The 25,899-nt window shown below is 39.8% G+C and overlaps 2 protein-coding genes across 8 annotated transcripts in view; one reads left to right on the forward strand and one right to left on the reverse strand.

Moving 5' to 3' along the window:
• The window catches only part of adgrd1 (adhesion G protein-coupled receptor D1), a 28,295-nt gene extending 12,603 nt beyond the window's left edge, over nucleotides 1-15,692 (reverse strand). The window contains exons 1-14 of one of the 5 annotated variants that reach the window (XM_029511560.1): nucleotides 15,230-15,692; nucleotides 15,104-15,140; nucleotides 14,644-14,760; nucleotides 13,945-14,043; nucleotides 13,418-13,540; nucleotides 13,152-13,328; nucleotides 10,970-11,227; nucleotides 9,616-9,683; nucleotides 8,951-9,100; nucleotides 8,775-8,825; nucleotides 7,091-7,214; nucleotides 6,624-6,728; nucleotides 5,357-5,432; nucleotides 4,394-4,535 (exon numbers count right to left, since the gene is read on the reverse strand). In XM_029511560.1, coding sequence (XP_029367420.1) covers nucleotides 4,394-4,535; nucleotides 5,357-5,432; nucleotides 6,624-6,728; nucleotides 7,091-7,214; nucleotides 8,775-8,825; nucleotides 8,951-9,100; nucleotides 9,616-9,683; nucleotides 10,970-11,227; nucleotides 13,152-13,328; nucleotides 13,418-13,540; nucleotides 13,945-14,043; nucleotides 14,644-14,760; nucleotides 15,104-15,140; nucleotides 15,230-15,304 — 1,602 coding nt within the window. In that variant the 5' untranslated portion in view covers nucleotides 15,305-15,692. Of the gene's footprint in view, nucleotides 1-4,393; nucleotides 4,536-5,356; nucleotides 5,433-6,623; nucleotides 6,729-7,090; nucleotides 7,218-8,774; nucleotides 8,826-8,950; nucleotides 9,101-9,615; nucleotides 9,684-10,969; nucleotides 11,228-13,151; nucleotides 13,329-13,417; nucleotides 13,541-13,944; nucleotides 14,044-14,643; nucleotides 14,761-15,103; nucleotides 15,141-15,229 lie in introns of all 5 variants that reach the window. The other 4 variants (XM_029511559.1, XM_029511562.1, XM_029511561.1 and 1 more) reach the window with 4 other exon arrangements.
• Nucleotides 15,693-17,077: 1,385 nt separating this feature from the next.
• On the forward strand, nucleotides 17,078-24,643 carry stx2b (syntaxin 2b). Of its 3 annotated transcripts, XM_029510192.1 has the most exons (11): nucleotides 17,078-17,280; nucleotides 17,362-17,436; nucleotides 17,527-17,626; nucleotides 18,351-18,425; nucleotides 18,536-18,609; nucleotides 18,968-19,076; nucleotides 22,025-22,098; nucleotides 22,287-22,424; nucleotides 22,607-22,717; nucleotides 22,933-23,052; nucleotides 23,236-24,643. In XM_029510192.1, exons 1-10 carry the CDS (start codon nucleotides 17,251-17,253, stop codon nucleotides 23,026-23,028), a joined length of 882 nt encoding a protein of 293 aa, XP_029366052.1. In that variant the 5' UTR covers nucleotides 17,078-17,250; the 3' UTR covers nucleotides 23,029-23,052; nucleotides 23,236-24,643. The 3 variants fall into 3 exon arrangements, with proteins under 3 accessions (XP_029366052.1, XP_029366053.1, XP_029366051.1); XM_029510193.1 differs by lacking the exon at nucleotides 22,933-23,052; XM_029510191.1 differs by lacking the exon at nucleotides 23,236-24,643 and having other exon boundaries at nucleotides 22,933-23,141.
• The last annotated feature ends 1,256 nt before the right edge of the window (nucleotides 24,644-25,899 follow it).

The raw sequence follows: 25,899 nt of genomic DNA on the forward strand, positions 1-25,899 counted from the left end.
AGACGTGCAGCTGTGGTCTCAGCTCAGTCTCTGAGGTGGACACAGAAAACAACGAGACGTGTTGATAGTCATTTAGGGTGTGAGGAAAACTGGGGACAATTAAAAAGCCCTGAAAGTTGCAGAATTGTTTTAGATACGGTAAGTGGTGGATGTTCAGTGACTATTGCTTTGCTTCAAAACAATAAGTATGACATGTCCGTTTTTTTTTTTTTTTTTTTCTCCCGAAGCTAAACTCAAATGACAGTGGGAGGTGTTCTCCATGCTTGAATTCATCTGTTCAATTCCAAAAGACTTTCAAACAGGCCCACTGGTTTCTTGCCTGTTTCTGCAGAAACATTACATTTGCATTCATAAGTTGAGAGCTACATTTTGATCCTTTGCAGAAAAGGTATCAGATGCTTACAATTATATTTTTGGCCAAGGGTGATTTCAAAGTTTATAGGCAAATATCACTTTGTAATGTCATTATTGGTCAAATAAACAATTGTGAAAGTAACTCAAGATATATTCCCATACCCTTAGTCAAGCCTGAAGAAACATTGCTGTTTACAGAATAAGCACCAGGACCCCAAGCTCTGCTTTGCTCAGCATGTAACAGGAGGTGGTGGTCGCGAGAGGCGAGTGGTGATAGAAAGGGGGCAAACGATAGGAGGAGTCATAAAAAAACTGTAAATCTTTTAGCAAGAGAGGCATAGCAATAGCCAGACCAACATCTGTGACTGATCAGTGTTTTGGCTCACATGAGCTCTGATTGTATGTGTGTGTTGGTGTATGCATGGGTGTGGGTGGTTGAGAGAGATACAGAGAGAGAAAGAGCGAGCGAGGGACAGAGCAAGTGAAGGAGAGGTTTTGCCCACAAGGTTTAAACTGGGCGTGTGCTGGGAGTTATAAAAAGACTGGCAAAATAAATAGCGGCAATTATTGTGGCAGAAAGAACTGATACCAGCACTGGCATACACGATCAAATGAATAAGTGCGAGGGTCTCAGAAAATGCTAAATAACCTTTGCGTGTGTATTTTAGAAACTGCTGAACAATTAATCCATTATTCTCCACACGTATTTAGGAAGTTCCAAGTCAAGACATTTTTGTAAACAATGGCCACCCAGCTCCCATTTCTGCCCCTTACCTCTTTACTTTCCCCCTTACTCTCTTTCATCTTCTTTAAGTTATGGGACCTGCTGGATAACACTAAGCGACTGACACTTTTTTGTCCAGTCACTTTGTGAATATTTGAACTGATAGCACATAACTGATAAATTCAAGAACCATACTTTCTTAGTTCTTAAGTGTTAAGTTGTTATGTATGTACACAACTTGTATTCACTGCGTGTTGAGAAGATGTTAGTTGATAAACTGGTACACAACGATCCAAGTAGTCCTGTACATAAAAATGGCCCCATTTCCCTTTGTTTCCGCTCTTAAAATCTAAAAGTGAAACGTGAGACCACAGCCCGCTGCTAGCTAGTTAGCTTAGCTTGAAGGTACTATTTGTAAGCTGGTGATGGAGGCTTCATTTGCAGGGGCAGGCGGTGGTGATTGACATTTGATAAGCCCTTCAGCCATTGCTGTGTTTACAACATAAGATGTCATAACAGCATGCTGATCGCCACTGTCATGGCTGACAGGAAGCGACCAGACAGACAGTTCTTGCTGGTTAGTGTGCTACTTTCAGTTGAAGGTTGAGACAAGCATGAACTGCAGTGTTGCGTCCCACTGCTGGAGACCTGCTCTTGGTGAATTAATGAATAGATCTGTTAGCACTAATGTAGCGATAGCAACACACAGGAACAGCTTCATAAAGAGATATTAGAAGTCTTAGCCAAAAAGCAGATAATAAACTGTTAAACTGTTTCTTTAAAGTTCTACATTAAATCATGAATGAAATGAAATAATAACTGAGGGACAGGTGGAGGCCACCGGCACACTAACACTGCTGCCACCCAGTTCCACCCTTTGCTTCAGCCGCCAAACCAACACACTACTTTATAACACTGTAAAGTCAGGCCCACCTGTCAAAATCTGTTTTTCAAATCCTCTCAGTTTTGACCTTATAAATCGACGTTGCTCATGAAATCAATCTTTCCATTCATTCACTTCATACCATCAGTGTGATGCTTTGACGGGAGAAGAGGGCAGGGAGGAGGTGTAAGCCTTTTTATGCATGTATTAATGTTTAACTACGGACCCCGGTGCCTCCCACCCTCCTTTTTCTTCTCTTCTTCTCCCCTTCAGTCCTCTCAAACTGAACTGGACTCAGACAGCAGTCATAAATCACTGACGGAGCCAGGGTCCAATCAACACCACAGCTGAATGGCGTGAGAAAGCGTGTGGGCCTGAAGCAGCCTCGATAACACCCTGTCTCTGTATCAAACGTGCTCCATGCCACATAATGCGAGATGGCGGCATCTGGGCTCTCACTGATTCAGCTGGGAATGGCATGACCTCAATGGGCTGTTTCATGAGCTCAGAGGGCATCAATCAGGAGTGCAAGGTCACTCAGACACCAACCACATGGCTTTGACCTTCACTGACTAGTGCCTGCCATGTCACAAAGTTTTTAATAGCTTGCTCACTCCATCAATCAGTGATATGATAGATATTATCATGGTATGTGTCAGATAAAGGAAATGGATGGCCTTTGGATTTGAGCCATGGCAGTAGGTGATTGTACAGTGGAAGGAGCGCTGTACAGGATTTGTTGTAACCATGACAGCATGAAAAAACAGATGAGGAAGCTGATATATTTCTGCTTTGGACACAGTCAGGCCACCTGCTAGGTTTTAATGAAGTCACTCAGTCCTTGTCTATTCCCAAATAAACAAAATGGTCAGTTGCAAATCACTCTCTGCCCACTAAACTGGTGCCACGAGGGGACATCTTTAAGGTTTAACTTCTATAGAGGATAAAGATCAACGTAGACAACGGCAGGAAAGGTTTGCCACATGCTATGTGAGCCGTCCTCCCTGCCTCGGGAGGGAGGTGATAAGTATCCACCAGATGCCAACGGCTTTCAAACTCCAAAAATAGTCTCTTTTTGACTCAATCCAACCACAGGTCTGTGCTTCAATCCAGTTGTAGCAAAACACCGCCTTTCCTGGATGTGTTCACAGCCAAAAGCACCATGTGCCAAATTACGATGCAGCTCCTAAATATAAATGTGGTCCAAACTATGCAGCCTAAGTAAAGCATGGAAGTGCTAGCATGGTGTGTTCCAATCAGTATGCATTAGTAATAAGTATAACAGCTTATTTGTAATGGGTTAGAAAGCAAGGAATGTAAGAAACCTAATTTATCCTTACACGAGAGCTAAGGGCAGTCCAACTGAAATAGAAACACCTTGACTCAACAGACACCAGAGCCAGTGAGCATCTCCAGCACTCACATAACAAAGGAGATTATGAGTCCTCTCCCATGGTGTCTGCTAAAACAAACACTGTCATCATTGTCACATGAACCAGGCCAGATAATTGCAGCATAAACATTTGTTTCACTGGGGAAAATGAGGGCAAACAAAGAAATATTGCCATGGTTTCATGAAGCCGCATGGTACTGATTTGTACACTAATGATTAAGAAGGGGGGAAAAAAAAAACATGGATCGTTCACTTCAACAGAAAGTCAATAAGTCTTGTACAGGTCTTGCAAAGTAAACAGAATAATGAAAGATGATTTTATGGGGCTTTATGCCACTACTTTTTTCTATTGAATTATAACTGTTTTTGTATGATCAATTAGACCATAAACACAATTCATTTAAATGAAAAGAATGGATGTAAAGTCCTTTTTGCTGTACAGAAAATGAACAAAAATATACACAACTGTAAACTACAACCTCGCATTTCAGACTTTACAAGAATACAAGCTAATGCAATACACATTTTTAAGTTAATTTTTACAAAGAGTTTCAACTGCATTTCCCAAGGAAACCTGGCAAAGCCTCTGCCATAAAGCTGAAAAAAGGCTGTTCATAAAATAAAGTTATTGTTCCTTTCAAAGTACCCCAAGCTTATAGCTGAAATGTCCGTAATCAGTTTACTTTCTGGAAGCAACATGCTGCAGGAGGGAAAATTTACACAGGCTAATGAAAACCAAGTAAATTGCAATCTTTGTGCTGGACAGTGCACGGCTGCACAAGCCTCAGTCAGTGATAGACAGTTGTCGACTTATATAGTAGAATGCCAAAAATAGAGTTGATAGATTTCATATGTGGGCTCTGGCGACTATAGCCACAAGCAGGCATTGGCCATCTTTCCTCTGATAAGGTGGGTGTCCCACACCCATCAATTGTGCCTCCCAGCTGGAAAAGCACTCAATTTCCCCAGTATGACTGACTTACACTGGAAAGCAAGTACAATACAAAGAACCTGTGAGATTGTACGTGTTGAATCTTACCAGGACGTGAGTGAGGACAATCTTGATGAGCGGTGCTCCTAAGAGATTAGCTGATAAGGCTGGTGAAGGCTCCACTTTTAGAGAGATCAGACAGCTTGCTACCTGGATCTTGTGATCCTTGAAATTAGTGGCTTCATTAATCCTTAGTGAAAAAGAGAGAAAAAAATGAAGGTGAGGCAGAATAAGAAGAGAGAAAGAGCGAAAAAAGCAGTCAAGCAAGACGTAAAGAGTTCAGGATACAAATCAACACTCAAGTGTTACACATGGGCCCAGAGCAGTCACATTTAAGTGGGACTTTGATAATCTGTCTATAATCAGTCACACTGACAACAGCAGTATTGCATCAGCAGTTTTTCGGGATCATCCGATATGTGACATTGGGATTGTACAAGCATCACCTCTCTACCATGATACAAAGGTACCTTCTCACCAATTGAGAAGTCCAGCAGTGGGAAAGCCAAAAAAACATTTCTAAAAGAACTCGCACCTATCTCAGACTCTCTACTTCCACCTCAATCTATTAACAAGTGGGAAAAACATGCCGTTACATCGCCGCTGTGTCTGGTTTGGTGAAAAAAAGAAAAAGACATTACAAAGTGTGTGGAACAAGCTGGTCCAGTGATGAGACAATGACTGAGGGGGAAGGGGTGGATATGTGTACTAATGGCAGGGTGTATCAGCCAGTGGAGGCTGAGTAGTGAGATGAGAGATAGGTGTTAGGACAGATAAGAGCCTGGCTCAGGAAGCAGGGGCGCCTTTTAGCACCAGTGGACCTGACTCACCACACAGGAAGTACAAAAAAATTCATACTTAATCTCGGTAATTTTGTTTATATCTTATTTTCCCAGATAAACCCCTTACCAAAACAAAACAACTGTGGATAAACTTTTACATTTAAATGCGATTAGATTGGATTGCATGAACTTTAATTAACCTTTGGCTTTGGGAGTTGTCCCTTCTTACCTGGTCTTAACGGGAACGATCTCATTGTAGTAGTTGTGAATGTTGTGATAGAAGAGGCCAACAATCGTGGTTTGAGCTGCACGAAAAAAAAAAAAAAAAATTATAGTTGAATGTGAAAGGCATGGACTGAGTGCTGGGAATGTAAAGCAGTGCTGCTAAAATGCTCACAAAGCAGGGAAGTTAATTAACGCCATCTTGCCGCCGTATGCTGGCACCAGCAAGTAAACAGGACTGTATACTCGCACAATAGTGAAAGGGAGAGGGCTTGCAAACCACGTGGATGTTGGGAAGTCTTATGAAACCTCTAAATGACTTCACCAGGAGAGCGGGGGGTCTGCTCCCCACCCATAATCTGACCTATCTTACAGCTCGGTCCCACCTGAATACTGCAAGATAAACAATTAAATTGGAGGATATCCTTAATGGTCCTGTCCCTCCTTTCAAAGGCCTTCTTCCTGGGCCCCACTCACCGACACAACAAAAGCCTGCTGATGTCAAACAAATGTGCACTGTACATGCTGCAGGAGGGCTTTTAGTGCTCCAGAAAATGATTTCAACAGTGACCCCCTAGAAAGTCCTGCAAAAGGTCTCAAGGTGCTCAGGGAAACAAATCTGAAAGAATATAACAGGGTATCCAAAAGCACCAACGTGCAGCATTTTCTCTATTTCATTAGAATATAAAACATTTCCTTGGAGCATTACAAACAGCAAGGTATTTATAGCTATGACTTAATTTGGTCCTGGCTCTTATGTGTCAAGAAATAATATATATTGCATTTCTGATAATAGTCCTTAAATGAATCTGACCCGAACACATAGTCAAACAATCAGAGTTTTAGTGCCCACTGTAATTGCTGCTCGCCTTCACTCCACTATGTGAGCCCATTCTTTTTAATGACAGAGGAAAGTGGAGAAAAAGTGCTCTCTCTCTAATTCTTTCTGTTTCGAATAAAAGGGTAACTGCCAACATTAAAGCCATGGATGGATTACTACGGCGCACCATAAAGCGACACAAAAGCTCTCATGGCACTCCTGTCCTACACTGTATGTTGTGCTGGTAATCTTAAATCTTAGAACAGTAAATTGCTGGCCAATAACAAGAGTCGCCAAGCTGGACAATTTTCTCTTGGCTGAATGGAGCACAAACAAGGCAGAGTGTTCACACTCAACCTGGCGGCTGTTTTCTATACAGGGACTCCTCAAGGCCTGAAAGGTCTGCTTCGTACCCGACTCAAGACCTGTCAGTGATTGTAATATTTGCACTTACACTTTGTGAAAGCCTCCCCTGGTACAGAGATGTAGTTCTTGCCCTGTGTAGGGAAGCGATAATGTGGCAAGTTGTAGTTCAGGGGAAGTTTCATCAGAGAGTAATCTGTGGGGATCAGACATTAGAAAAAGTGAGAATTGAGAAAAACAAAGTAAGGAGTAAGCCACAAGACCAATCTAATTTATCAGGGGTGGATCAAAGATGTCAAGCGACCCATGGGAGAGCAAAACAAGCTGGCTTAGTGGAAAACATAATATTGTAAAAAAAAGGAAGAAAGAAATGAAGAAGACCCACACCCACGAGAAGCAAAGTGAAATGGGATGACCCCTGCTATTCTGACCCGCATTTGTCCTCTGATTGAGAAAACAAATGATATCACTCTGACGTTCTATGTCCTTGTACCCTAACTGTGTCCACACAAAATACAAACAGTGAGTCACCTTGTGGAGGGATGACACCATACTGACCTGCAACAGAAGATGTTCCACCCAGGGAGATGAGAGAGTTCGGGCTGGGCTCCAGGTTAGTCACCATGTGTTCCATCACCTGGTCCACAGTCTCAATCAGACCGCTGACCACAGGGGTGGACTGCTGCTGAACAAATATCATCCAACAGAAAAATGTTCACAATCAGTTTGATGTCCAGTGCTGACTCATGTTGCTCTACTAGTCACAATGGTTTTTCTTTTCTTTTCTTTTTATAAAATTTTTCTTCCTAGGCTCAATTTATGAAAATGAAGAATGAAAAACTTTAACAATGGGCCGCTCCACCAATTTTACAGACAAAGGCAAATTCACTTGCCATGTAGACAGTTGTATAGTCCTCTGTGATCACAGAGGTCTGACAACATGCGATGAGCTGTGATGACGTCATCATGGTAATCTCAGTTTGACTCTACAATTTTACAACCATAACTATGCAAGGTCATACATTGGTTCCATGACTAGAAATGTGTTTTAAAGTCAAAAAGTCTCTCTTGACTTTGTCTATTTTTTTCCCCTAACTCCCCCAACCCCAAAACAATAAGAAACTAATGATAAAAGCTTTAGTAAAACAAATGTAGGTTTTAAGAAATTATAATTTGAAGTGGCACCATACAACTGCTGTTGAAAGGCAGAAACTTTGGCAACAAATAACAATCATGGGATAATGTTTAATGCGCAACTACATTTTAGCATTTGGCACAAACGCAGTGCAATGTAATAACAGTAAAAATGGAGAAGAGTCATAAATTCAGTGGAATGAGTCAGTAATGTTTATTATACAGACATATTCATTTAATGTTTGCTAATATCAGCTAACAATAGCCATACGTCCTCACCGGCCATACAAAACCAAATTAGACTGTTCCAGCCAAACCCTGAACTGCAGTGAAGTCAGCAACCGTCCATTCCGTTTCATCTGAATTCAACTTTTCATTTAAATGGATGTTTTATTGTTTCCCTCAGAAGTTGCATTGCGTCTCTTAAAGATTAGTCACAGACCTGTAGCAATTTCTGGCTTTTCAATATGAGGGTATGAATAAGAATAATATGAATTTAATGAAACTGAAACACCAAACTAACAGGCTTTGTGGTTTTGAATAAAAATCGAAAATCTAACTAAAACACGATAAAATAGGAAATTTTGGGACATTCAGGACGAATCTGAACAGAGGAAGTCATCACAGACAAGTCACATGGGGCCGTGCTGACCACTGCATCTATGTACAGTTTTACATTCCTGTACAGTAACATCTGTTTCAGCTTGTTCCTACAAAAACAGGCGTGCTAGTTCTGAGCACTAAATGTACTGAAACCACACACTTGCTAAGAATGTCTTTCTTCTGGCAACAATGTTTGTTGTACATGAGAAGGCAGGATCAGTGTCAGTTCAGAAACCTGCAAATTTATAGCCAAAGCATTGTGCTGTGGAGCAGCCCTGTGTTACACAATTTGTACCACTCTCTTAGACAATATACTGTAATTCTGTGCGGATGCACTGCTGGATTTTGTTTTTGCTGCTGGCACCAGTGATACCAAAAATATGCAGTGTTAAAATCTCAAGCTCATGGATCTCTGAAGTGCTTGGAATGAAAGGGTTCATCAAATTGCATATGTTTCATTATATCATGTTTGAACATTGCACAACAACAGTGTGAACTCATTTACCTCTGGCAGCCCAGGAGAGGACAGCACTTCTTCCACACTTTTGAGAAAAGCCTGGGTGGAAGAAAACGGACATCACGGAACTGTTGCATCATATGCACATGGGTGGGCATTGCGTCTGTGTGTGAACTGGTTTTGCAAGTGTAACACGTGGGTCCATTCATGTGTGTGGGACTGACCTGTGTGAGGTTATTGGCAGTGTTGTGAGGAATAGTCCTGTTGGGCAGTGCCTTCAGGAAGCCCAAAACTGGCATGGAATCCGAGTCCTTGGAGCTTTGGATCTCGTCAGGGTGACTGCTGATGACAGGAGGACTCACTTCAGTGGCTCTCTGGGGAAATAACACATCAGGCATCAAATGAAGCTTACTATCAGGAGGCACTTTCCGAAGGAGCAAAGAGTTCCAGCATACACAGGATGTTTAGTGACTGATAGCTTGATTCAGGGAATACGCTTTGCACAAGTGATTCACTGTTGGTCTTTTCCAGTCCAGTGCCCTACAGGGAGCCATTTTGTGTGTAGTGGTGAGCAGCTGTCTCCACTTTATTATATTTTTTAATCCATTTTCTACCTCCCAAGCCTTATAATAAACAGGAGTCCATTCACATATGCTCCCAATATCCTTTCTCCCAACTCTTCGTTCTTCAATAGGAAGTAACAACTGAAAAAGAAGTTTTCATTTCTATTGAATTCAGCAAAGACTGACTGCTTATTTTGGCCCTCATCATTTCTACAAATGTATCATACAGGTTGTACGCTGTATTTGGGAGAAAAGAAAAAAAAATAGCTCACACATATCGCAGGTCTCAATTCTGAGGCTTGTTAAGCCCAAAGTGACACACTTACAACTGCAGGCGTCGTTGAAATGACTTCTTTGGAGAATCTGGGTGTTGTGGCAGACACCACGGCCTCACCTAGAAAGGACAATATATAGGACTCGATTGAAAAAGGGTAGCAACCACAATTGTGACCCATATAAACGGTTATAATTCACTCTTGTAATTGGAGTTGTATATCACTCTCTCCTAGATTTTCCAGTTTAGACAGCTCTTGCCTTTTTGTCATATTGTTATTAGACCCTTTGTTGAACTTGACCAGACTTGGATGCTGTAATGTAGCTGGACTTTATCACCATACAGCTTGCAGTTTACGAGGCTGGACCATGCCCAGTCATGAAAGGATATAGATTACAACCTCAACCAAACTGGGATAATCAACCACATAATACTCTGCCACTAGCTTCTGTGCACTTTCCGTCTTTGCTGTCATTTAATAAAAGCGGCACTAACTAGCTACTAAGAAATCACCATATATGGACGTACATTAGAGGTATCACTGAGAACCATTCCTGCTCTTCTTTGGTTCAATGCAACATTTTATATGCGTGCTCTGGAGAAGTAAAAATATTTTTCTGTAACCATAACAGTCAGACTCTTTGTGTCTGGTAATGTTCTGTGGAATATATTGCTTTTGGTAACGACTACGAAGACAAAATCAAGGCCGTGTGCACTTCATGCTTCTCACATTATGACCAGTTCAAGCTCCAGCTGTACACAGTAATAGTTTTCATACATCACTGCACACACAATGCTAGACACAGCCCTTGTTAATCAGCCTGTTCCATACATAACAAAAGGTGATCCGGCCTCTGTTAAGATGAGAGGCTGCATTTCATCACACTTTAAGTCTTTTACTGACAATCATGAAAGTTGGTTAATCATGCAGCAAAATGTTAGTTATCCGAAAAAATCAACATGTTTTTCTCCATTTATGGCAATCCACTGATCATACAGCATCACACACACAGCAAGAGAACAAAAACAATCTGGCGATTTAGTCTCAGTGTGTTATAACCTGTCACTTTAAAACAAAATGATTTGCCCCCTGCATCCCAATGTGCTTTTGCACTCTTATAAATACTTATAAGGTAGAACTATGTGAGCCATGGCACTTCTATGATGGAAGGTCATGAAAGTGTTTTGAACTAGAAGAACAATTTGACAGGGAAGTTGGGTGAATTTGTGCTGTTTAGAATCTTGTTTTTATGCATGAATGCTGTGGATGGAATGTAGAGAGGAAAAGGACAGAAATTGCGTTTTAACTCCTATTTCCTCAGCGCAAAGTCAGAAAGGAGTAATAATAGCAATAGAACATCCTAGATTGACTAGAAATATTTTTGTAGAAGAGCATGATTTCTTACCTATTGCGGCACTATAGTAGAGCCGAATGTCGTCAGGGGAAAGGGCCTTCAGCCAGATCACGAACTCATCAAAAGCACCTGTTACGTAGTGACCATACGCCCTGTCGTTGCCAGTTCCGATGACAAGGTCAGGGTAAGCGTCCCCATAGTTCTCTGAGACATTGCCAGCGGCGTCACCAGCAGTGAAGGTGCCATTGATATAGACCATCAGGCCATCGCTTTTTGTCCAAGTGAAGAGGATGTGAGTCCAATAAGGCCCTGGCAGGGAAACCAGATAACAATAACATTTAGAATAACAGCAACAACAACATTAAGAGTAATAATAATAATAATAATGATTTGTGTACAATCAAAGAAGACGTTATACCCAATAATTACTAAAAATGTTGTTTATTTGAAGCAATTGTTAAATAGTCAAAATGGACACAAGAATTTGGATAGTAGTACGGCTTTTCATCTTATAAATGATTTACTTATTTATTTCCTGCAAAAAAACGTAGTGGAACACTGTAGTGTTTTGCAGTGTCGTGCTGTTTGCAGAAGAACTGCTCAAAAAGGTAAACCCATCAGGGAGATGAATTCAACTGAATCTCTTCCTGATCCAATCTGCATCTCAGTCCATGAGGGACACACGCTCTAGTCAAGTGAGTGATTCAATTCATTGATTCGTTTGTTGTAATGTGATTTATTCACTGGGACACACTCACTGTTTTAGTCCCTGTGGGTGAATGCAGAGATACACTGAATCACTCCTTTCACTGCGAGGATAATATCCATGTTAAGTTATTATTTCATGCACAGTGAACAGGAGCCTTAAGTAATAGTCAGCCACATAAACAACCACAATCAGGCCCAGCAACTTCAAGAATGATGCCAAAAAACTAGTTGAAATATATATATATAAAAAAAAAAGTTTGGTGTGTTTGTCAGAATTATTGAGGCTGTGGTATGAAACGTTCACGTTCAGCCATCTTTCAGTTCAGTGTGCGACTACACAGGCAGAGGCGAGGTACTGAAACATTCAGTGAATAAACTGTTAATTAAGTAATTCAAGACACTGAACTGATTTGCACATCACTGTCCTCACAAAATGTTTAGCTTTTTGCTAATTAGCAGGAAACAAAAATTTACTATAGCTGAGGGTGATGAAAATATACATTTTTAACCCTTGATCTGAGGGCAACACTTGATAAAAAAGTTAACAAATAACCAAAGTCGCTCAGAACAACTGTTGTTTAGTTGAAAATGTTTTAAATGAAACTAAATGTTCCAGCTCAAAGCATTTTAACTGGCTCAGATATAAATCTATATAATCCTGTGCAGAACTCAGGCTCTTTCCCATTTTCTTTGAGGTATTTCAATAATAAATGGAGCCCAGGAAGACAATACATTCACTGTCTGAAAACACTTGTGCCAGAGGAGAAGAACCAAGAACACATCTCATTTGTGGTTAGAATATAAACCACATGTGCCAAAGGCCATCCCCTTTAAATAGTTCAGCTCTCTCTTTCACCTCTTTATGCAGAAAGTTGTATACATAGCAAAGGCTTTGTCACAAGACAGCTCATCGTTTAATCAGTCTCCCTCAAAGGCTGTCCCCACAACAAAAGCGAAAGAACTGGCAAATTTTGACAGTGCATCCTGAAAGTTGGACATGATAACTGAATGAGAACCAGATGATGCTTGATCTTCTGTAACTCAATACTGAAATTGAAATTGAATTATGACGCCCCAGAAAGACAACTCTAACTGCACCAAAAGCTGAGATGACATAAGTCACACAAGTACAAAATACCAGCCTGTAAAAAGTTAAGTTTCAAATGGTTTATTCAAGTTTGTCAAAACTGTTTTCCAAATCATTTCAACTAAATAAAATACAAATTTTATTTTTGAATTGAATGCAAAGTATTGGTCACACTCTGACCTTTATAATGTTTAATGCTTCATCTGACACAGGTTAGGGTTATTTTTACCCACTAAATATGATCATTTTTAAGAATGACTACATCTCATTGCACGTCCTTGATATAAATATATTTTTTGATATATCAACAGATTTATGAAAAGTCTCCCTGTTGAACCACATTAAAGGCCTGTAGTTCCGTCTGTTTCGTGCCATAAATGCAATTATGTAACTAACAATTTTTGGCTAAGACAAAAACATATACATATTTCACACTACCTGGAACACTGATGTTGGCCTTCCATCTGTGGTTGTTGCCTCGAGTGTAAAACTCCACATATCCTCCAAAGGGATTGGTGTAGACAGAGAAGCCATTTGAAATAACTTTCCCTCCAGAGGCTACAGCGAAACGCGACTCTGCCTCGTAGTTTTTCCAAAAAAAGGAGAAGGTAATCCCTGGACAATCATGGAAAATCAATTGTAGCCATCAGTGCAAGTCAATGACATTTTGGGTAAATTATCGTATGTATTGTATCTGCACTCACCCTCAGGACCACAGAGAGTAGGGTCGCTGATGCAAGAGTTCTGGTAGTTTCCAAAGTGAAGAAAGGTACCACCATTATCTCCATTCAGAAAGATACCCTTGTTAACCATTCCTTCAACAATGTCTACAGCAAAGGACAAATCAGGGACAGCATTTGACATGAAAATGGGAGGGTATATATTTTAGTGCCAAAATATTAATAATGTCAACTTAATGTCAAAAAAAAAAAATCCAAAGTAAACTCAATGATAAACTAATATATCGATTTGTATCAGAGTGGTAAGCTTTATTGGTTTCTCATAGAACTCCATTGTGAGCATTAACTACCATGTTATGGCTTAACTAAAAGTTAATGAACAACTTTGTACAATTAAAATCTCCCTCGTTGTGTTGAACAGACAAAACACTCGAACAAGGAGCAAAGTATGACGTTCTCAGCCCAGCTGTGTGTAAATACAGAGATGACAACAGAGAGTAGTGGGTGATGCAGGAATGAACTTCAGTGAGCAGAGAGTGATTGATCCTCACCTACTGTTGCAGAAATGTTAGTGAAGGCAGAGTCATTGGTATACACATAGGAAGAGTTATGGGAGGAGGGGAGCACAGTGTGGTTGTGGATTCTGAGAGCTGGACAAAGACAATGGAGAAAAACAGTGATTCACACATAAAAGAAGACAGAGGAGAACAGTGAAAGGACGACAACAGGAGGGACGTGGTGGCAGGTATGAGACAGAGTGATGTTGACCTGAGCGTACAGTGGCAGCACTCAAAGAGGACTCACTGACTCCACACATCATCCATAGTCTATACCTGATCCCTCACTTTCCTTACGAATTCTTCAAAACTTGCACCAAGTAATGTATTGACAGCAAAAACTGAATATTCAATGTACATGAAATAAACGCTCAACTTATCATCCCTACACCAGATAAAGAACAGGAGAAGAGAAGAAAATGCATGACGATGAATGAGTTGTTTTTGCCACCTCCAGATTGTTGGACACTCTAGCACTACAACACTTTCAACCGTGTGACTTCACATAGCAGTAATCCTATCATTTCAGCGATAACGGCAGCATCAAATCGATATTCTCTCAAAACACTTCAAAAGCCTGATGGCTGTGGGTGGAGAAAAACATTTTGAGAGCATGCAGAGAAAAAATCAGATAAAGACATCTAATTGGTGCATTCCCACAAGCATATATTGTCCATTTATGTATGCACATACTTATGTTGCTTCCGTTAACATAACCTGGTCTGTTTCCAATCTGGTCCCACAGTTCATGGATTCCATCCACGGCATCGAGAGGCCAATAATGTGAGGCATTTGCCAACACCTGCAGGCCTGGACATAGAGTTCAGGAATAAACAGGGATCCAGAGGCAGCTTTTCCCCAATCAAGCTCTATCTCACTGATGAAAATGTTTTTTTGGTTTTTTTTTTTTAGGTAATCCAATTTGGATGTATTAAAAGAACGATAATAATGAGCACAAAAACTGTCAAACCTGTTTATTCCAGACTATTCTGACTAAGAAGTGCAGTAAATAACCCAACACCATCCTCTGGCTTGGAAGTTAGCAGATAATGAAACTATTCATGGTATATTTTTCCGATCCAGTATACAGCACTACAGTGTTATGCAAATTTAAATGGGACACTATCACCCCTGTACAAAAACTTATTACTACCTGGATGCTTCACAGGTTGTCTCACTTCAGCATAAACCTGTAGAGAAATCAAATATATTTATAGAGACTGCTATATAACAGATGATCCGACTAGGATACAGGGGGATGGGACTAAAGAAAGCCTACCTTCATGCATGAGACAAAAGCTGCAAAAAGGTTCATTCGCAAAGAAAATTCCATAGCTTTTGAAAAATGTACCATACGCAGTTGGTTTAAAAAAAACAACTCTTAAATCCCCGTAAAAGAATGAATCCAGCAGGAGTCACTCATTATTCCAAGTTGTGAAAACTTCTCATCAGTCCATTAGTCCAAACTTAGAATTGAAGTTAAAGAATAATACCAGTACAAGAAAAAAAACAAACAAAAAAAAAAACAAACAAAAAAACAAAACAAACAAACAACAACAAAAAAACTGAAGAAACTTAGTGTTCTAGCATGAGCCAGAGTTGCTCTCTCATCATAAAATGTGAAGACAAACTTGAAGAAAGATGTAATCCGTGATCTTAATTCTTACGCTGACCTAGTATTTGTCTCTTAGAGTTTTTGTGCCTGCATCTGGAAACTGCACAGAGTGGAGAGGTTCCGTGGAGGCGTACTGGAGTCGCTGGACTAAACGTGGGAAATGCAAAACGTGATGTCATCTTTGGATGCTCTGAGGTGGGGCGTTAGAGCTGTGCGCAAGTGGCACTGTTTCTGCGTAACTGGAGAGTTCGCCAGGAATGAACGAGCTCGAGATCCAAATATATTTTAGATTAAAACAACAAAACAAACAAAGAAAGAAGCGTATTGATAAGATCAGTTTTGCACAATGGGCTACACCGACAGGGATGATGCTGAGGATGGGTGGGTTTTTGTCTGCAGGAAGTAAACCAGATCCAGAAACTACCTGGGACGCTTTGGTACATCTGAAACTTACTCTGACTTTTTACGGGTTTCCTGTTGGGAAGACTTTCAACCATTCATACAAACACTAAAAATAACTCCCAACTCGGGCTTCTGCAGGAAGAAAGAGTGAACAGACACAATGAAATCTCAGCTCATATTTGGGCCAGCGCTGGACTTTCCTTAGTTTGTTTGGACCTGGTCTGCCTCTGTGATGGCCAGGACTTTTCCCACAGGTCATCAGCTCCGCCAGCTTCCAAGGTCACCCTGCCTCCATGTTGTGGTGCACAGCGCCCCCATGTGGCCAGGTGGCCGATCCATTATTCACAATGCGCTTCTCAGGTGTCCTTCTGCTAGTCAACATTTGCTGGGAATAAAAATAAAAAAAAAAGTGAAATCTATCAGTAAACCAAAATTCATTAAGTTGATTAAGGAAATATCCACAAATTTTAATATGGAGAAGATTACTTATATTATAAAGGGGAAACTCACTATTTCAAAACATTTGGGGTCCTTCTACGGAATATATATGGAGAGTGTGAATTTAAGTAATGTGGGGAATAGTCCTCTGCAGTAAAACCATTTCCTTTCTTTTGATAATTGATTTCCTTATTCTGTACATACATTACATACATTTCAGTTTGTATTTTTGAACCATGCACAACAGTGAAATCATTTGGGCTAACCCTTGATAAAATAGAGAAACCTTCGTTGTTTTGGCTGTTGATGCTTTTTTGTTTTGTTTCTCGTCTTTTCTTTATTTGATTTAGTCAGGTCATATACTTTGTGCTTCTACTGTTGTAAAAAAATAAAAATAGAGTAAAATCTCAGTTTTATCTGTAATACATTTCAAAAGACTTGTGTTCTTTAATCCTTGCAAGTCATTTCGCTCTTAACGGAGGTCATGTAATATTTTCATAACACAAAAATGGAAAAGGTTTAACATGATGGCTTATCAAATTGAATTGAGGGTGGACCGGAGGCAGAGAGAGAGAGAGAGAGAGAGAGAGAGAGGTGGGAAAAAGGCGTGACTGGGGGTAAGAGATACTGTGGATATGATAGAGATCCTTTGCACTTGTGCGGTAACAAATGTCGGTACAGGGTGGACTGGAAAGAGCAGCTTTAGACTTCCATTTTTGCATTTAAATTTTAATTGAATCAAACTTAGAGTCCTGACCACCCGGACAACAGTGCTGCTTCACTCATGGAGACTTCAGGGATGACCCACTAGAATCATCTGGCCTGGAGACGAGCTGATCGGTGTGATGAAGGATCGACTGGCTGAACTGGCCGATGTAAGTTTTCTTTTCTTGCACAGACCGTCACAGATGAATAATCCTGCCTCCACAAGCAAATGACATTTTTCATCCGTTCAGAGTCGGACACAAGCAGAGGAAGATGTTGCAGTCGCCGTGGAGCGAGATGGCTTCATGGAAAGCTTTTTCAGGAGGGTGGGTGTCACTGTGACTTCCAGGACATGCACCGGGTGATCCAAGATACTGATGCTGTTGTTTGATTGGTTTGTTTACTGGCTGATTTAGGTGGAAGAAGTTAGAGGACTAATTGATAAGATCTCCCACCAAGTCGGGGAAGTGAGGAAGATGCACAGCATGATTCTGTCAGCTCCCAATCCTGATCACCGTAAGTTTGTGTGGGCCTAAAAATAAAACGTGCAGCCAGAGGGCATTTAGGTTTTAATGCTGACATGCTTGTTGTTTTTTTAAGGGCTGAGAATTTCTTAACTGGAGTTTGACTGTTGAGGCACAAAGTGAACATGTAACAAATGCCTCACTTCCTTTGTTGTGTTTTCTTCCTCATTGTAAATGAATGGATGACTGGCAGGAAACCTGTGAAGGAAACAAGGCCATTTTATTTCAAAACTTCCAAAACATTGGGGTCTGTCCTTTGAGTAGGAATCGCTTTGCTGCTTTTAACTCCTGTGATTTGCAGATGTTTGTTGACATCGGAGAATTAAAAATCTTTTGAAGCTCTACTACAAGGCCAAATGTTGTGCACAATGTACAAAGACTTTAGACTTGGCCATTGGCCTTGCTCAGTCTGTGAGTTGAGGCCTGACGACCATGGAAGGTCCTCCAGCTCACAGTGTCATGAGCTCATTAGTCATAGAGTTTAAGTGTTTTATGACCAAGGACACAGAAATGGTCTCCAGTGAAATAAACATAAGGCTCTTGTTTTAAGATGTATGACCTTGCTACGGGGTTGCTGCCAAGTTAAAAGATGAAATCACAGTAGATCTAATATTTACAGGAGGGAGAGTCATTGTGATTAGCTGGATGACATTATTTTGTCTCATCAACAAAAGCCATTTGACGTGTTTCCTGTCTGTCTGTTTGTGTGTGTGAAGGAACAAAGGATCAACTGGACGCGCTGACCGCTGACATCAAAGGGAATGCCAATGTTGTGCGAGCAAAATTAAAATGTGAGTCCAACCATTGCATGACTATCACTTGTAATTATTAAGTACAAGGAACAAAAGCTGATGATGTCTACCTTTGTGTCATGTTGTACTGTAACCCTTTCCATATAAAGCGATGGAGCAAAGCATGCCCAAAGATGATGTGGTTAGCAGATCCTCTGTCGACTTCAGGATCCAGAAAACACAGGTCAGGGAAAATAAGTATGATGGCAAACTCTTCACATACGAGAAATAAATCCTCCACATATATCATCTTCAATATTACAAGTATTTAAAGGGAAACAGCAATTATGTCTTTGTGTACCTTGATACAACCTAATAAAGAAAATTATATCAGAATCAAAATGAATCTGAACATTTACCTTACATTATGAAGTAGATTAGTAAACTGACATGGCACCTTACTATTTGTTTTGAATCTTTCATGAAAATGGAGTTCAAGTCACTTCAGTTCCTAAAACCTTAACAATGGTTCAGTTGTGGGGCATTAAGTGTCACAATCCTCCCTTTTACCCTGTTGTCCTTGTATTTTCACTTGTCCTCAGCACACAGTGCTGTCCAGGAAGTTTGTGGAGGTCATGACCCAGTACAACGAAACACAAGTGTCTTTCCGGGAAAGGAGCAAAGGAAGGATCCAGAGACAGCTGGAGATAAGTAAGTGACAAATAATGGACGTCCTGGTCCTTCACAAGGCCAGAAAACATGTGCTATACGTGTATGTGGCCAATAATAATAACAACATAGTCATAGTCTATAATATCGTCTATAATGATATAGACACTGACATGCAGAGCATTATATGTTGCTGTGGTTAGAATTCAGTTGCAGGAACAAGGCCTGCTACTGTATGATGTGTAAATCAGAGAGATAAAAGAAAAAGACAGATTAAACCCTGAGGTGCTGTTAGGACAGGATCCAGGAAACAGACCACACTGGTTTCCTCTTTGCTACTCTGACACCAACCTACCTAGTCGATTAACACACACCAATGGCAGGACATGATTTTCTATATTTCTTCGATATGACAGGGTTTTTCTCTTTTACACCTAATCAGCAGCGCAATTAATCACACCCAAAGGCTTTGATTGATGTTAAATGTGGCTTAGCAAGATTGATAAGAGAAAAGATAAGCAAGAACAACCTTTATTTTTAGATCAATTCTATGTCCTGAGAAGATCCAGTGAATAAGAATGTACTGAAAATGTGGATGACATTATCGACATGATCTGTAAAATCTCAGTTCTGGTGTGTGAAGCAGCAGAATTCACTGAATCTGCATGAGGTAGTGTGAGATTTACTACATGAACAAGAAATTTGTATATCAGTAAATTTACACTCACACACGATTAATAGGTTGAGTTTGTGTTACTATTTGCAACCAGACTATTTGATATTTTTCACAATTGTTCTGAAGGGCGTTGGGTTCTGTGTGTACAAAATTACTGTGAAAAAAAAAAACTAAAGCCATTGTGTATCAGCTGCGTTGCATTATGCATGTATGAGTAACATGAGACAATAGTGAAAGGCAAAAAAATAGGACTGTGTCACCCAGTCCCTGCGGCCAGCATTAATGAGCGACTCTAGTTCTCCATTGCTGGCGGAAGAGCCTGATACTGGAGACGCGTCGCTGTGTTTGTGTTGCCCGGGAAACGGGCAGAGGGCTCGGCCGCCTGTGTAACAGTAGTTCACCTGTGTTTGACATGAGCACATGAACCTCGGTCTGTGCTGCTGCAGACTCACACCATCCATTTCCATCTCCTACAGGTGATAGCATCTGCGCTTGATTTCTAAGAAGAAACTGTAATGGTGCTTTGCTTTAGTGTATTTGGCCCCATCTCTCAGGGGAACAACCGTTGCAAAAGCTGTGTAATGTGCAGTGAGCACCTGCACAGAGGTCCGTGTCTCCAGAGAGGGTGTTGCACAACAGGAGGCATGGCTTCAGGAAAAGAAAGCTTTCTGTTTATAGTTTCAGCAGCCTTTTCTCTGTGAGTGGTGTTGTGCTCCTTTGTTCCTCAGACACTTCTAATATTAATCATGAGTACAACCCTTATCCACGAATAAACCTTTCACCACAGCGGGCTCTGTCTGTGATTAAACACCATATTATCCAAATTAAGAGTCCTCTGATGAATGCATTTTAGCAACCGATGAGTTCTTCTGCAAAATGAAAATAAATAAACAAATACAGAATAAATAATACATCTTGTTAGCATCAAACTAACCCTCTGGCGGTCTTACTCAAATGCCTCTGAACCTATAATCAAATAGTCTGTTTATTTATTTATTTTTTTTATATTTAAGAATACAAAGAAAGTCTGCATTGTGTTTTTGGTGGTGTTCCCTGGATGGGTTACAGAGACATTATTTTTCTGTCAGCTCAATCAGCAGAGCTACTATGATGTGTCTTCTCCTCGCACAGTGAGCTGTAAACACACGAGCTTCACAACACTGCTCTACAAATGCATTATTCTGGGATCAGACACACACCAGCATATGTTGCACCAGGGCTAAGCAGAGACATTTGTTATTTATATTCAAGGCATTAGTGCGACACATGTCATATTTCAGTGTTATTGAAAGAATACTAAATGAAAGATTAACACTTATTACATCAGGAAGAAGCCGTAGTCTTTTAGTCAGATGCATAGCTCGGTCTGCTGGCAGTAGACAGTTTAATGTTAAATTTAATGCCAGATAGTGAATCAAAAGTCCAGAACAAATACATTCTGTTTCACTGCACAATGTTTCTGATTCAGTTTGTTAGTACTGGGAGACAACAACCTCATCTATTTTAATTATCGCCTGATCAGTAGCTCCTTCTGAGCTGGGATTCATCTTTACTCATAATGTCATGATGAACAAGATCATTAACCAGACCTCATCCAGTACACATCCTGACTGTTTCCTTCCTAGAGTATAATTACATTTAATATTTCTGAGAAAGGCCAACATGACAAGATGAAAATCGACACAGTAAAGTGTAGTGGCATAAAGTGAGCGGCAGTGCAAGTGTGTGTGTTTTTGCAATTGTACTATGTCTGTCATTATCCTTCATTTTAATATATTTCAGTTCATTCAAAATTTCAGGCTATGATGACTCGTTGTTTTGCTTGATCATTGACAAGTGAACTTTAGGCAGGAGTGGTTTTTACATCTATAAACCGCTCTGCATTGCTCTGTGAAATAACATTAGGTTGTAGTGTAAACATCTTTTACACTTTGGGGGTTTAATGATACTATATAAAGCAGAATCCTCACATACACAAAAACAGAGAACTATAGTAATTGGGAGTGATTCTCAACACAGCCTACAGCTTTTAATAAAAGATATTCTGACAACATAACATGATGATAAGATTTATGATGCTCTAGTTTTAGGTCCTTCAGTCCTGACTTTCTGTCACACTGTTATGACACTTGAACAGAACAGACAGAGCCAGTGTTAATGTAATTAGTAACCTAAATTATGACAAGATAAAATGAATTTTGCCATTTTAAATATAATAAATTTGAATGAGCTGCATGAGAGCAACTTACACAAAGTCACTTTTTCTAAGAAATCCAAAAGGTAAATTGACCAACTAATTTTTGTATTATTGTAGCTGGAAGAGTGACAACCAATGAGGAGCTGGAAGACATGTTAGAAAGTGGAAATCCATCAATCTTCACATCTGAAGTAAGTTTTCTCATGTTCTTGTGCTGTATATTGTCATTGCAGGGCTAAATGCTATTATTGCCATCTAGTGGTGTTGGAGTAACTTAACTAAGCCGAGGTAAGGTACTGTCGGGCCTTTTTTAAAACAACTTGGAAAACGTGTTTTTGTATTACATTTTTTCCCAGATCTGTCTGTCCTTCTCCCTCAGATTATTTCAGATTCTCAGATCACACGCCAGGCTGTAAATGAGATAGAGTCAAGACACAAGGACATTATACGTCTTGAATCGAGCATTAGAGAGCTGCATGCCATGTTTATGGACATGGCAATGCTTGTAGAGACTCAGGTAACAGCAAACTCTTATAAGAAAGTTATATAGGTACAAATGACTTAGACTCAGACTTAACTGGGTCTTCTTTCTGATGGTTCATCCCATCTCATTTACTGGTTTATATCCAGAATCTTTATCTTTCATTACTTAGAGAAAACCTAATGCATTGTAGAGACATGATGTGCTCTCACTTACAGGGGGATATGGTTAACAACATTGAGAATAATGTCTCCAATGCTGCTGAATATATTGTTCGTGCAAAGGAAGAGACCAAAAAAGCAGTGAGATTCCAGAAAAAATCCAGGAGGGTATGTGTTCCTTTCTAATTATGTGTTGCTAAATTAAAGAAATTGAAGAAAACTATGATACTAAAATTATGTTGGCAAATTACGCATGAATTTGAGTGTTCAACTGGTGTGCTCAATTCACATGTGACTACTTAGAACTGTTTATAACCTTGTTTAATAGTATGAGTATGAGTTATAGTCATAGTTCAAATAACAACCTCTCCTTCACTTGCCAGAAATACATTATCCTTGCCTTTGCTCTGTTGATCCTGCTTGCTGTCATTGCACTAATTGTTGGCCTGTCTGTTGGACTAACCAAACCTCCTGTATGAGACCTACTGTGATTACCACGTGAGGTAATGACACTTCCACATTGGCAATTTCTGTTCCTTGAACCAAACATTCATCCATCCATCTTGCCAAGTATATGTCCATGGATTCATTCCTACATTTGGCCTTTGAAAAGTTGAAAGGAATTGTTGTGCAGCTTTTCTTAAACAGGAACTTCTGACCCCCCATTTTCCTCTTTTTTTTGACAGAAACTTCTCTGCCTTGCTGTATGTGGGGTTGCAGGTTTGCTCCTCTTACTCATCGTAATAGTCAGAGTCTTTGAGTGATAGCATCATAGCATGGTTCACAACCTTACAGCTTTCTGCTGCTCTTGTGGTGATGAGGCAGGGAGCAGCTTCATAATAAGGCAGTCATTCACTATCCAACAGCATTACAGAGATGATCTCTTGACCAGGGTCAAGTAAGTATAATATGTGTGGCCCACTTGTGAACATCAGCAATTCTTTACAGGTAGCATAAAGCGTCCAAACTGCACATATCCCTTTGCCTTAGATGTGATATAATTAACACGGCCAACACGTCAGATTTATACGCCTTGCATTGCTGCCATTTTATATTTCATTCTTGGTCGAATGACTTTAAAGAAGTACTTTGACATTTTAAGAAAAACGCTCAATTGCTTTTGCACCATTCTCATGTCTACACAGTATGTGTGAAGTTGCCACCAGCTCAGCAGACAGACTGGGAACAGAAAAACTGCCAGCCTGATTCTGCCCCATTATAATCAAACTGACGTGTTAAGGTTTTATAGGTTACTGTGGGATTATTCCTTGGCCTGGTGTAGTGACCTCCTGGAGTCTTGTGCCATTACGAGGTTTTCTGGTAGGCCAGTCAACTAGTGGATGCTCCTGAAAGTCACTGTTGCCAGTACATTCATACACCATAAAGTAAATGTGTCATTTTTCTGTTTCTGTAAACAAACGCATGGTGATATAATATGGCAGGTTGCCTCAGCACTGCTGCCAGGTGATCTTTGCTACCTTTGGACAGCACTAGTTTCCCTCAGCTTTATGTTTTTGTATTGAGCTAAGCTGTTCTATGCAACCTCATATTTAGTGTGTAGATTTGAGAGGAGCACCAATTCTCTCAATTTACTTTTGCAAAGAAAGCAAAAAATATGTTTCTCTCAAAATGTCCAACGATAGCTTATATTAATCACTCTATAAAGCTTAAGTTCTCTTGTCCTTTTGTATAATCATTGTAATTCACATGAACTGAATGTAAAACTCCTACAGCTCAGGAGTCTCATTAGAATAGTAAAATGTTACATATATATTCCCTGTATGCATTTAAAGTCAATTGTGTATTAATCACACGAAATATTTTCAGATCAATGAAATGGAATTAGTTCACAACTGTGATAAAGGTGCCTCCATGACATTTAACACAAAACCTTAACTTATTCAGTTAATTATAATCCTTGTGTGTTATGACTGAAGCAGTAGTAAATCAAATTCTGCTGGATGTTTCAAGAACACGTTAATACTGATACATTTAATCAATGTTTTTTATGCTTTTAAGTTATATCTTGCATTTTATATTAAAGCAGAATTAACAATTTAAGCAATCAAAAATAAAGGCGAGAAAGTCTTTGCAGAATGCTTGTTTATTTGTTTCCTTTTCATATTAACACTTCTGAATTTGTCAGACAGAATTGAGGTTATTTTCTCAGTTTCTTTAACACTCCAAACATTCAGCAGGTTCAGTTTGTTTTGAGGAAAACAGAAAGAAACAGAGGGTGCTGTTTACTTCAGGACTAATGAGCACTTTGCACAGAGCGCTTGACTTCCGTGTAATCAACTAAACAAGATTAGTGAAGAAAGTGGAAGTAAGGCCCCAGTGGGCAGGTTGTTTCCTCTCTTTGAATTAGCTCAAAGAAAACTTCCTTGGTGCACTTCGAGTGAAATGCCAGTGAATGTCCTTAAAATTTTGCACACAGTGGTGCTCTCAGGCCACTGACCAACACAAATGTTAAGTGATATTATGAACTGTGATTAGATTTGGACAGCAATTCATACGGAAATCTTTGCATAATGATTCTCTGATAAATGAGACCAAATGTACAAATAGTATTTTGCAAGATATGTATGTTTACTCAAATTAGTGTGTTTATATGTTAACCATGGTCTATGCTGTCACCTGTTAGAGTATGCTGCAACACTTTATGGACTGTTTCAAACCAAAATGGCCAAAGTGAAAACTAAATTAATACTAAAATTATATGTCCATGGATCTAATAAATTCTGAAACACATTTCAGGTACAGTACAAGTGGTATGCCACAATGTAGCATAGTAGCCACTATCCACCAACAGTGGTAGCAGTGCTAAAGAATCATATCTAGAAGTAAATAAAGAAGAAATAACTGGAATTCAGTGAAAAAAACTAAACAAAAACAGATGCATGGAGTGCTGCTTAGGTGCAGAAACGTTTAAGCTGGTGCGCTTCAATATGGGGATTGCACTAGTTGAAAATTATTGAAAAGATCTGTGGCACGTAGGAGGGTAGTGAATTAAAAAGCCTTTAATACTACATGGCTACCTGATCTTAGATAAAAACATGTCAACACGTTTCAGCCACTGAGCCCTTTGTCAGGGCAAGTACAAAATGGTTGCCTTTGGGCTGCTTCCTATGTAGGTAGGCAAGTCATATATAATATGGACAGGTAATAGTCACATGACACAGTTCAGTTGGAAATAACCACACCAAAACATTTTTATAAAAACAAGGCAAAAAACAGCGATACAAACATATTTTGTCATTTGATTGTTTTTTGTGGGATAGTTAGGCAAGGCAAGGCAAGGCAAGGCAAGTGTATTTTCACAATTAGTACCAAGGGTAATTCAAAGTGTT

The sequence above is a fragment of the Echeneis naucrates genome, chromosome 9 (assembly GCF_900963305.1).
Source record: "Echeneis naucrates chromosome 9, fEcheNa1.1, whole genome shotgun sequence".
Classification (NCBI taxonomy): domain Eukaryota; kingdom Metazoa; phylum Chordata; class Actinopteri; order Carangiformes; family Echeneidae; genus Echeneis; species Echeneis naucrates.